We start from the raw sequence: 13,398 nt of genomic DNA on the forward strand, positions 1-13,398 counted from the left end.
ATCCAGTGGAAATGAATAAGGAGTAATTTGCTAAGCTTTCATGTATGAGAGGAAGAATCTGGGGACTAATTGTTCATTATTTAGACTTGACATTTTCTAATACACATGTTCAGCCCCAACCTCAACCCTGCTTTTGTAAGTTTGTAACCCTAATTGGTCAGGCTTTCTGGGATTGTTAGGGGCTAAGAACCAGCTAGCTGTAATCTCGCTGTAATCTAGCCATCAATAAAGTAATAACTGACATACTGTAAAGTTCACTTTTCTGATGATAGTTTGAATATTTATACAGCTACTTTGAGATTAACAAGATTTTAAGACCAAGTGTTTGAAAAATTAAGGGTTTTGGGTTTTTGTTTTGTTTTGTTTTGTAACTTCACTGATTTATGACTTTCCTGAAATCATACCAGGAATACAACTGTATATATTGTAGGGCTACTTATTTAAATTGCTGTTTTGATATGTAAGAGTTAAGATCTTTATTAGTTATTTTCAAAACTATTGTTTAGGATTTGAAAATTTTTATATTTGAAAATTAATACAATTTAAATCGGTCAAATACAAATTTATAGAGGTATAATTAGAATAAGACTATAAGAAAGTTAAAAGAAACAAAATACTGCGTTTCGATAAGTTTCCTCTGAATAAACGTATTTTTAAAAAGCAGACACTTGCTTGTATAAGTTCGCCACCATTATAATAAAACTGAACAAAAAAATGCCAATTAAATTTATGTTAAATATGAGTTACGTACTAAATGAGGACTATTGGTGCCTCAGTAAATAATTTTGGTCAGGTTAAAACAGTCAGAAGCCAGATTGTAGTTTATTGATATAAAGAGGTAGCACTAAAAATTACAGATTATTTATTGCAAGATGTTATTTCTACATGTAGAATTTTGATGTACAGAGGAAGAGAGATTGGGGTGTGGACAAATTTGGGATATGTTGCTCTATCACAATTGTAAATTTTTATAAACCTTTATAGTAAATAGTACAACAAAGTAACAAATCACCAATAGGGGCATTGGACGAAGGGTCTTATGAGATCTTAGGAGAGATTTTAGGAGATCTTAGGAGAGATGAGCCTTTTAAGTACTATTTTCGGATATCAAGGCCTAAATAGATCTCAGCTTAGACAGTGATGGTTCCATGTGCCTCTGGTGGGAATATGAAAGAAAATACAATAAGTAGGTTTTTCTTTTCTGGAATATCTCCTGCAGGATGGCTCCAGAAGTCGCAGCCGTTGAGAGGAAAGGTGGATACAATCAGCTCTGTGATCTCTGGGCAGTGGGGATCACCGCCATAGAACTTGCTGAGCTTCAGCCTCCTATGTTTGACTTACATCCGATGAGGTCAGTTGGTCATAGTTGAAGAATCCTATGTTTAAATGAAGGGTTTTCTCCCCAGTATTATTTTTTATGTCATGAACAAATAATCTTAGTCTTGCTTTACTTTATTTGGGAATAATAGTAATAGAATTTACATTATATATTAAATATGAAATCTTATAATGCTTATAAATCAGTATAATGATTTATTGTTGATTTTTCAGAGCATTGTTTCTAATGACAAAAAGCAATTTTCAGCCTCCTAAACTAAAAGATAAAATGAAGTGGTAAGTATTTTTGTGTTATTTACTTTTATAGTTATAAGCAAAAAAATAATTGAGATTTAAAAGACTAATTTTTAAAATTTCTTAGGTCAAATAGTTTTCATCATTTTGTGAAAATGGCACTTACCAAAAATCCAAAAAAAAGACCGACTGCTGAAAAGTTATTACAGGTATTACTTTTGCCCTGAACTGCATCATTTTTCACAAGATAAAATGTCATTCAATCAGATTTCTAGTGTCCTATAATATATTATTTTATTTTTATAGCACCCATTTGTCACACAACCTTTGACACGATCTTTGGCAATTGAACTCCTGGATAAAGTGAATAATCCAGATCATTCCACGTACCATGATTTTGATGATGATGACCCTGAGGTAGGAACTGTTTTTACTAACTAGTATATATTATATATGTATGTACATCTCAGAATCACTTTGTTTAAAATTCTGGATCTGGTTTAAATAAAACTAGTTTAAATAAGAAATTGTTGAGGGAGCAAATTAACTCTTTCTGGCTTTGTCTCTCCTAGAGAAGTCATGTGCTCGATTTTTCTTATTGGTTATAGATGGCTATAATCTGAACATGACAAAGGCAGAATCATCTGATCTACTTGTGGAAATGACTGTAGTTGTTTTAGATGAAGGGGCTAAATAAATTGTCCACTGTGAAAAAGAATGTAAATGGGAAGGGCCTAAACGAGGTGTTAGAATATACTGGAAATTCCTATTCAGTTATTTTCTCAGAAAGAATCCTTCTACAACTTCATGAATCATTAGTGGTTAGTAAGAAGTATAGGATTGACTGTTTGGTGACTAAATCCCTCATTGTCCACTGTGAAAATGTTTAAAAATGAACCAGTGTAGTTGTTAGAGAATGAAATAACTATAATACTATGGAAGCATTGATATTAATGGAAGCCTTACTTCTGTTGGCATATTTAACATTCCTAGCTCAGCTAATAAATGTGGCACCTAAGATAAACTCCCTATATGTGACATGCAGAATTCTGTTATTGGGTCTGTAACTTGACTGGCTTTATGGAAGGTGCTTAAAATGGTATAAATTCCATTGATGTTGCTGTAGGCATTTATAGCTCACAGTGTTTAGAAAAATGGTTGCAGATTGTCTTAAATCAGAGAGAACCTTTCTATCAATTCATCATTCTTTTCTAGCTTGCCATTTTTATACAACTGTGATTAAATAAGCTATCTGCCCTTTTGTTAAAGGTCTGGGAAGGAGTTTGGAGACGTAAAACTTCAAGAAATATAAAGTATTGTTGACCTTATAATTATACTAGGGAAAGATTAGTTTTTGTTTGCTGAATTTTGTTTTTAACAAACTTAGGTTTTTAAACTCTTCTATAATTTAATATACAGGCAGTCCTCAAATTTGTATGGTAGTGCAGGACTGTAAAAATGACCATATAAGCTGAAAACCCTGCAAAGCAATCTTCTAATCAATGGGGAAAATTATAATTGTTTTGTGGCCTTAGAAAATGTTTGTCAAAGCATTCAAACCTCTCTTACTGTCCGTTTTCAATGTATAGGAAAGAAAAAAAAGTAAAACTCATTTAGTACACTGTAATTTACAATATTAGAACCAATGAAAATTAATGTTTTGTTTTCTTGTTAAAATAACTTACATAGATTGTTTAATTATCAAGTAGTCTACTTATTGAGTAGATTGCACAGTGCCGGGTTTCTTCATATAACTTTATGATACAGAGCGAGTATCTTTTCTATACTTTGATTAATGTCATGTTCCTTTCTAAGTTTGGATTGGCTTCCAACATTTTATCCTTGGCACTTTCAGTGCATGAAATATCTCAGTATCCCTGTGATTTGAGGTGTTTTGTTTTGCTGGTGCCACTTCTTCTGGCGTATCTTCATCCTTTTTATCACAACTTCTTTCATTTATGTTAATAAGTTCACCTGAACTTAGTTCACTAAGTTCTTCTACAGTTTCTCGAATGGCAGCAGTATCAGCATTTTCACAGTCAGCTGTTTTCTTCTATAATTCCATTTATGTTTGATTCAAATTCCATTTCCAGCATTATACAGGGTTATCACTTTTTATTTCTTTGTAGCACAAATTTTATCTTTGTTGGCTAATTTCCACTTTGAATTACCAATTTTTGTAAAAATGTCACAAATGTATTATTACTGCGAGACAAGGAGGCAACACAACTACGTACTTTGCTGTTTGTGCAGGAAGTGAGTAACAGATGCTCAGTGACCAGTCACAGACAGACTTTAAAAGAAGTGATATGATTAGTCACTGGTCATGAAGTGCATCTGTTATTCACATAGTGGTTTGTGAACTGAAGAGCTAGCAGTGAAGTTTGTACTTTATGCAGTTACAATTAATATACTGAATGTTAGTAAGATTAATAAACTGAATATTATACAATTAATATTATATGATATGCAATTAATATGCTGGTGACTGAAATTTGAACCATGTTATGAAGATATATCACTCTATCATGGACTGTTGTAATTTAATTCAGTCCTGCTAACTGAAATTCCTGCGTATCAAAACTGCACGATGAGGACTCCCTGAACTCCTGCAGTGCACTCAATGCTGATTCTTATCTCTTACCTCCTCTTTTTACTTGTCATACTGAATTATGAAGCCCTTTCAAAAGGTGTTCAAAGAGAAGAAATAATAAGCTAAATACAGAATCTGGAATAAAGATTCTTCTGAAGCTTTCTTATGTAGCTGAGAAAGAAATTCATCTTTTTATTAAGACTAGGTTGTTGGCATTATAATTGTAGGTTAGGAGGGGAAATTTTCTCACCATAGTTTAAGATAATGCTTTTCCTGGAGAAGTTCATAATATTATTTGCAAATGATTTGTAATTGCTCAGTGGTGTGTTGCCAGTAAAAATTTGAATGTACGAGTATCTAACTAGTATATCAGCACTTGCTGTGATACTATATGTGTTGTATGGAAGCTGAATACTCTCGAAAATATTTGGCACATCTATTAGTTCTACTGTAGTTTTAAAAATATATTATACATCATATACTGTGGAAGAAAGTTCGACTTTTCATGTTGTGTTCATATGTTTCTATTTTAGAAAGGAGAAAAAGTCGAGGCAGATTGTTTTAAATTACAGTTTTCTCCTCTGTAATAGGGAAAGCTAGCTCCAGCTCTTTAACAGCTATTGAATTATTGAATATTACATCTTTAATAGTTATTTGTATTCAACTCAGAGAACATTTACTGGAACCTGCTATAGATAATATATATCCCTAATCTTGAGAAGCTCCCAGTTTGAGGAACGAGAAGTCCCAACTTTTTTAAAAAAGTGGCCCTTTTAAAAAAAAAAAAATTCATAAAGTTGTGTTTTGTTCCCATTTTTACATAAAATGAAGTATCTCTTTCATATTTGGGTAATTTTGTGGACCAAACCGTGGTTTGATTATGAAATGCCACATGGCATTAATTTTGTTCTTTCCTAGCCTCTTGTTGCTGTGCCACATAGAATTCACTCAACAAGTAGAAACATTAGAGAAGAAAAAACACGCTCGGAGATAAACTGTAAGTATATATACACAGTTCATAATTTAACATTGAAAAATAGGATTTCAGGCTGTAATTGTGTTACGATATTTTTGCTGCATTTTCTTCCAAGTAGTTTTTCTTGCCAGACCCTTTTAAAGGTAGAATTTAATTAAGGCAATAAGAATTTCATTTTCTTTATTCCTAAGAAATTTTTGGTGATGGGAGTGGGGGTGTATTTATGTTGTTATTGTTTGGGAAGAGGTACAAAATTCCTCAACTAGTCAGGAGAGAATAAATCAAGGCAGTGCTTCTTAAACTTTTGTGTGTGTATAACTCACCGTGAGAGTTTGTTTAAATGCAGTTTCTGATTCAGTAGACCTGGGATGGGTTCTTTACTTCTAACAAGCTCCCAGATTATATAGATGCTGATGGTGCAAGTGCTGTACTTTGAGTATCAAGGAAAGATAGAGGTCTGCAAACTGGCCTAGCATCTGAGTAACCTGAGAACATCTAAAAATGGATTCTCAGGCCTTACTTTTCCACAGATCCTGATTCAGTAGGTTATGGGTCAACCCAGGAATCTACCTTTTAACATCGCTTTTTAGGTAATTGTTATGGTCAACCAAATTATGGACCCCCTGAGACAGACCACTGATTCATTCACATGGGATCCAGTATTGTCATCTTATCAGTGATAAACTGCCAACAGGAATCTCTGGAATAATAGTACCTTAACTTTTTTTTCTTCTTGGAAGGCTTAATTCCCCATGACTTAGAATGCTATTTTAGTGCAATCAGGCTTATGCTAACTCTTCTCTGGGAGCTGAAGATTTTTTTTCAGGGACCTGAAATCTAAAATGACCTTAGTGAAATTAGGTAATATGGTAACTTAAGGTAATTACTGTTAAGAAACTGTTCCCAATTTTTGGCTAGATTGGTAATGATAAAAATAATACTTTCCAGACTTTAAGGTGAATCCATCTCTTCATCTTAAAAGCTAAGTGAGATAAGAAGGGTCAGGAACTGTTACCATTTAATAAAAAATAATTTAAAAAAAGAAATGCAGAGATGAATAGATTTGCCCGTGGGATGGAGTCATACGCTAAGTTAACAGCAAGCCCTGGATCTCTCGATTTCCAGCCTTTTTGTCTATCACAAACACTGCTCCCTTTCAGAAACTGGCTCAGCACACTTGCATGGCCTTTAAACTGGAAATCCTTTGTGAACCTTCCTTTGAAGTTTTATGGTAGTGCATACACTCTATATTAAGTTCTTAGGCAGTTTGGTGCTGGTACTCTTAAAAGGAGGAAACTCTTGAAAGATAGCATGATGTATATACAAAAAGCCCAGGGCTGGGATTTGGTACTTTGTTTGCCAGTGATTAATTGTATGAGCATATAATATTACTCTTAAAGCTCCCTCTGAAGCCACGTGATTTAAATTTGCTAATATCACCCAAAAGTATTTTCTGAAAATGGCAACCTTAGTATAGGAGCATTTCCCATTATTATTTTTTTAATATACAAGAAGTAATGGCAAGATGTCTTTGTCATTTCTTTAATAATACAAAAGGTGATTAGAGATTGTAGTTGATTTAGAAAATTTAGTGTTTGGTACTATTGAAAATCTAATTTAAAGTACTTTCTATCTTGTTATCTGGTTCTATTAAAAAATTATATTTTTCAGGCCCTTTATTGCAAAGTACAGTTACTTCTGGATCATTCTTTACTAATAGGAGTGATTCTCAACTCCTAACTGCATAGGCATGTGTATGCTATTTGAAACTAGACTCCTATACCCCAGTTTTCCTGAAGTTCTGACATTGCTCACTTTTTAGTGGAGCAGGTAATGCGTGAGAGACACCTTCCCTTCTTTCCTGTTTCTCAGTAAGAAAGTTGTCGCTGTCATATCCCTCTAGTATGTTGAGGTAGCAACAGGATTGAAACTACTTTTAATAATGTGTGGGTTTAATATGTGAGGTTTTAAATCTTACGCAATATTCTAATATCTGCTTTCTTAGGATGTTTTATGATTTCATGTGAGATGTGATATGTACAATAGTAATGGTACTGACTATAAAGACAGGCCTTGGAAAAATAATTTACTTTAGTAATTATAGATATTTGTTCCTCTTGATAGTGTTTTATGTTTATACTTACGTGGTGTCTTTCCATGCCACCAAAGTTTTCTCTTTATTAAACTAAATGGTGTTTAGGCAACACATGTAAACCTGACTCGTTTGCAGAAAGATGTTACTCTTTCCTTTTTAAGAAGACCCCTTGCCTTCAGTTAAATGTGATAAGCAAAGAGTTGCTTTGAGAAGAAATAACTCTGGGGCTCTTCTTGTCTCCCATAGTAGGGTCAGTTTTGTCCCATAATGGCTAATGAAGGGTCAGCAGTTGATAATGTTGGGTTCTGTCCTTGTTATGAAAGTTACTCTAAGACAACATCCCTGTGCCCCTGCACTTGGTGATGAGACAGTCTGGTAAGGAAAACAGCCATGTTCACACGTGACAGGAACACAAGGCAGAGGGATGCACAAAACTGTCCTCCTATAACTTTATTCAAGTTTTAATTTTGCTATTTGATGATAGGTGTACATGATAGATGAGAGCCATTCAGTAGGTGATCTTACAGGGCTGTGTTTCTCAACCTTTTTTACTTATGTCTCTTATTACTAAATATTCAGATCTCATAGTCTATAATTGGTATTAACATTCACAATCATACACTAAGCTAAAATCTAAACAATTATAAAAGTGATTATACTTTGAAATTTCACTCATTTCCCTACCTTGATTGAGAATTGCTGTTTGGCTGAAGCTCTTACTAGTTGAACTGTAATGTATTTGTGACTGTTTTTCTTCTTTTTAATGTTTTATATTTGTGCCTCTGCTTTTATCTCAGTGGTATTGAATGCTTTACCCAGGTTGTAAAAGCATATAATGATATATAGAAATTAAAGGTAAAGGTGATGAAACATTCGATACATTAGAATAGCAAGGAAAAAGATGAATGTAGTGTAATTAATGTCTGCTCTAGCTAGTTTATACTTTAGTTACAGTAGTCTATTAGTTATTTGTTGTATAACAAATTATCCCCAAATTTAGCAGCTTAAAATAATAAACATTATTTCACACATATTCTGAGGGTTAGGAACGCAGGACAACTTAACTGGGTGGTTCTGACTCAGGGTCTGTCATGACATTACAGTCAGGTGTTACCTGGGCTGCAGTCCTTTCAAGGCTTGCCTGTGCTGGAAGATTTGCTTCCGAGGTTGTTCACATACTGCTGGTCTGAAGCTTCAGTTCCTTGCCAGATAGCCTCTGCTTAGGGCTGCTCACAACACAACTTCCCCCAGAGCCAGTAATCCAATAGAGAGAGCCCATGATGGAAGCCTTATCTCGGCAGTGATATGCCATCACTCTGTCCTATTTATTTGGTCACATAAACCAACCCAGGGGATGTGGGAAGGAACTACACAAGTTTGTGATTGCTAGGAGACAGGAATCATTAGAGGCATCTTACAGGCTGTCTTCCAAAAGTGCTGCGCCTCAATTGCTGTCTGCCAACCTGAGTCCTCAGTTAAGATTGTCTGTTTTATGCTGGGTCACAATGAAGTAGCAAGTTAGAGGCTGACTATAACATACACCTAATTTTGCTAATTATCTTTTTTTTTTTTTTTTTTTTTTTTTTACTGTGGAAAAGGCCTATATTAACAGATTATGCTTTAACAGCTTAGACTTTCTTGGGCTTTTTCTGACTAACAGATTCTTTATTTAAATATTTGGATTGGGATTAATGTATAGTAGATAGGAAAATTAAATGTGTTTTACCATGGAATAACTTTTACTATTATGTCATTAAGAATATAGAAACAGATCATGGCTTTGCTTTTTTCCTTTTTTAGTTGGCCAAGTAAAATTTGATCCACCCTTAAGGAAGGAGACAGAACCACATCATGAACTTGTAAGTAGCGTAGTCTTGGAATGTTAATACTGAAACTGTTTTAAATTAGTCTTTATGATATATTGTAACTGACTTAAAAAGCTAGTCACTGATATTTTCAATAGCCTTTGGGGAAATAGAAAGGTAGGTAATTCTGAAATTCAGAATAAATAAATCTGTGTTGCTGAGATTGAATATTTTCAAAATTACTTAGGAGAAACGTTCTCTGATTAAATGTTTTTAATGCTGTCCCTTTATTTTTCTTTCATTTTTGTTGTTCGGGTTTTGAGCAGCTTTCCATGTATGTGTTTATTAGGATAAATGCCATGGTTTTAAACTAAAATGTAGGACCAATAAAAACACATCTTCTCACTAAATTTATGGGCAGTCTTTTAAGAGTGTAAGCCAGTTTTTTAAACATCAGGGTAGAGACACATCTCTTTGGAGTACTAAAACAGAGGAGAAACTAGGCATACATATTAGATCAAGTTTGTCATTCATTTAAAGCTTGCTAACTGTATGAACTTTTTTGTTTTGTTGTTGTTAATGTTTTATATGCTCCTTTCTAGATGTATGGTAATAGGTGCAATCTTAGAAGCAAAATGCTTTGCAAATATTTGAGATCTTAATATTCTGTGGAGGAATAATACATGAGACTTAAAAAACAAACAATTAATCCTAATGAAATTACTTTGCCAGAACTCCAGATTATGTTAACATTTTTTCTTTTTTATTTAATAATGAGAAGAAAGTAACTGTTAATAAGTAATAAGGATAGAAGTGGGAACTTTCTTCTTATTTTAACCCAATAGACCAAAAGCATACAAAGGGAATCTTTAGCATTTAACTTTTGGAGTTACTATAATTCAGTATACCAGCATGGAGGAAAGGAATGTCAAAGCAAAATTCTTTAAATGATCATATTATACTAAAAGCCTGACATTTAGAGAATGGAGAAATTTAAGAATAAAAAGTAGTCATGATGTTTATAAATGCTAATTGTATTTTGTTAAGGCAGTTTGAGTTTATTTGCTATTTCTCTTTTTGAGTTGGCATTGCATGTATGTAAATTCTACTAATTTAGTAACTGCATTATAGAGCAAAGTTGTTTCAATGTTTTTTTTAGATGCTCCTTAATATGATTTGACTTTGCCTTTGCCTTAATAAAATTACATTAGCAGGACTTGCTTCACTTATGAAAGTTTCCCTTTGTGAATTTGTGGCTTTTAGTCTAAGTGTAAATAACTTGGGTTTCTTGGTCTCTGCTAAACAGCCCGACAATGATGGTTTTTTGGACAGTTCAGAAGAAATATACTACACTGCAAGATCTAATCTGGTATTTCTTATCTTCTGATTTTTCTTTGTCAGCATTGTTTTAGTCTTAATTGTTTTTTTTTTTTAATGAAACATTTTGTCCAATTTTAATGAACTAATTTAAGTATTGTTTTATAAGTTCCTGCCTTTTAGCAAGCTTCCTTTTTATTAAGGATTATAGCAATTTTTCCCCTAACAAGTTAAATAAATATATTTACTCAAAGATATTATAATATAATAAAAATATTTTTCCCTTTTTATGAAAAACATTTAATTTTCTCACCCAAATGTGTTTCTTAAATTATATTTCCTTATTAAAATGTCCAGTTTTAATGTGACTTGTTTTAATGAACTGGAAACACTCTATATATACATATCCATTCATATATAAAACTATTCATATATTGCACATATAATATATATGTAATTTAAAAAATAATTTACCCCGATTAACAATGAAATCAGTCTCAGATGAAATTTTAATTTTGTAGAATTATATAATAACCACTTTTCTTAGGCCAAAAATTGGATTATAAAGCCTCCTTGAAATTATAAATATTAAGACTGTCTTACCATTAGGTAAGAAAAGATGGGACATTAACCCTAGTAAATATTAAATAAATAATCCTTTTAATAGTTGGTATTAAATGAGTAGTTCTACTTTGTAGCTGGCCAGGGTCTTAAGTTACCTTCATATGCACTCCTAGATTCCACTTTTCTGCCATTTCAATAGAATTTTCCTTCTCTTTCCTTCTTCTCTGTTTCAATAACATGCCTCTTTCAATTCTGAATGGTTTAAATGATTCTTTACATAAATTCTTAAATATATGCCATATAACATTTGTAAAAATGAAAAAAATTTTAGACATAATTACTCTTTTCAGGAAGTTTACTATCTTGATGTGCAGAAAATATTTGCACATAGAAACTCTTAGCCATGCAACAAAATAGTGGCTTGCTGAAACTTTGCCAGGTGGTGACTGTTGTGAGGAGAGGCCCACGTATAATGTAGGTACCACAGAAACCAGAGAAGGAGAAAAGTTTTTGGGTTAATGTGGATTAATGATTTCTGGGAGGGACTAAGACTGATTTCAGTATTATATTGGAACCATTATAGATTCTTCAGGAAGAGAATGGATATATATACCTCTTCTGTTTCACGGGAATTAATGTGGGAACAATAATTGGCATAGATCACAGTTTTGAGAGATGGCAGAGAAAGATGGCTGAAATTATGAAATGGTCATACTACTACCGGAATTACAGGATTAACTCAGAAGAGGAAGATTAACCAAATTAAAAATGATAGATGGTTTCCCCAGCTAGGACTAAGTTAAAAAAAAGTGTAGAAAACTGGTTACCTCAATGGGTGATGCCTGTGTGTTGCTGTCAAAGGTAGAACCAACACTGGAAGTTAAGGGAAAAGCAATGAAAATCTAGAAAAATCAGTAAGATGCAGTATTATAAAAGAAAGAAAGATGCATCATATGGCCCAAATAGGCCAGAAAGTATGAGGCTTGAGAATTAACCATCTGAGGAAGCAAGTGGGAAGGAATATCTGAAGAAAACACTGATTTCTGAATTGAAACTTTCTTCAGAATTAGACATGTAGCCAAAATAACAATTAGTGAAATTTATTATGGAAATAAAAGAATACACAATCAAAAGTTTAATATTTTCTAGAAAAGACAACTACAACACCAGAAACGTAATACTTTAGAGTTCCAAGTAGTCTTTTCTATAGCTATATGTAATTAGTAACTTGAATTGTAACTAGTAACTTGAATAAGTTAGCATGGCTCTGTTCCCTAGAACTACCCCCACCCCACTCCAAATAACCATGAGTTACTTATGATAGAGGAAGGAGTTGACGGGATCTTGTGACAAAGGTGGGCTTTAGGGACAGTTGTAGATAGTTTGGGCAAAAGAGGGATGAATGAAATATTCAGATCCTATCATTTATAAAATCAACCTTAGAAAACTCACTTCTGATGACAATAAAAGCTAACACTTACCTGGAAGTTTTTATATACCAGGCATTATTCAAAACACTTTAAATATATTAAATTATAATTCTTGTTTTACAAATGATGGGGATTGAAGGTACAAAGAAACTGAAATTGGTCTTATCACCCAGTGAAATAATAACAGAACTGGGATTTGACCTAAGCAACCTGGCTGAGGAATTCAAACCCAAATCACTATGCTGTATTGCCCATACCCAACATTGTCGATATTTTGGTTTCCACTAATAATTGGGCTTGCGCTTGTGCTCTCTGTCTCCTTTTAATCAACATATATGTTTATAATTATTTTTTTATTTTGGTGAAATATACATAACATTAAATTTACTATTGTAACCATTTTTAAGTGTACAGTCCAGTGGCATTAAGTACATTTGTATGGTTGTGGAGCCGTCACCCTATCCATCTCCAGAATGTTTTCCTCTTCCTAAACTGTAAATTTTTGGCCATTAAACAATAGCTCCTATTTTTCCCCCTTCCCCCAACCCCTGGCAATCATCATTCTGTTTTCTGTCTCTTTGAATTTTTCTGTACTCTAGTTACCTTATATAACTGGAATCAAAGTGGAATATTTGTCCTTTTGTGATATATGCACCCCTTTGTTCATTGCAATGTTATTTACAGTAGCCAAGGTATGGAAGCAACCTAGGTGTCCATTGATAGATGAATGGATAAAGAAGATGTGGTGTGTGTGTGTGTGTGTGTGTGTGTGCGCGCGCGCGCTAGCACAATGGAATATTACGCAGCAATAAAAAAGAATAAAATCTTGCAATTTGCAACAACATGGATGGATCTAGAGGGTATTATGCTGAATGAAATAAGACAGAGAATGATAAATACCATACGGTTTCACTTATATGTGGAATCAAAAACAAAACAAAAACAAATCCATAGAAACAGAGACCAAAGGGGTGGTTACTAGAAGGGAGGGGGGAGGGATGAGTGAAAAGGGGAAAGGGTATATAGTCAATAATATTGTGATAAGT

At 33.3% G+C, this 13,398-nt stretch overlaps 1 protein-coding gene across 4 annotated transcripts in view; it reads left to right on the forward strand.

The window, feature by feature from the left end:
- MAP4K3 (mitogen-activated protein kinase kinase kinase kinase 3) overlaps nt 1-13,398 on the forward strand; it is a 149,056-nt gene that overhangs the window by 89,867 nt on the left and 45,791 nt on the right. For 2 of the 4 annotated variants that reach the window (XM_081068041.1, XM_081068042.1), the window contains exons 9-15: nt 1,220-1,351; nt 1,552-1,614; nt 1,700-1,781; nt 1,879-1,989; nt 5,084-5,162; nt 9,037-9,095; nt 10,348-10,410. In XM_081068041.1, coding sequence (XP_080924167.1) covers nt 1,220-1,351; nt 1,552-1,614; nt 1,700-1,781; nt 1,879-1,989; nt 5,084-5,162; nt 9,037-9,095; nt 10,348-10,410 — 589 coding nt within the window. The remainder of the gene's footprint in view (nt 1-1,219; nt 1,352-1,551; nt 1,615-1,699; nt 1,782-1,878; nt 1,990-5,083; nt 5,163-9,036; nt 9,096-10,347; nt 10,411-13,398) is intronic. The other 2 variants (XM_081068043.1, XM_081068044.1) reach the window with 1 other exon arrangement.

This window comes from Rhinolophus hipposideros, assembly GCF_964194185.1.
Source record: "Rhinolophus hipposideros genome assembly, chromosome: 12".
Taxonomy (NCBI): Eukaryota; Metazoa; Chordata; class Mammalia; order Chiroptera; family Rhinolophidae; genus Rhinolophus; species Rhinolophus hipposideros.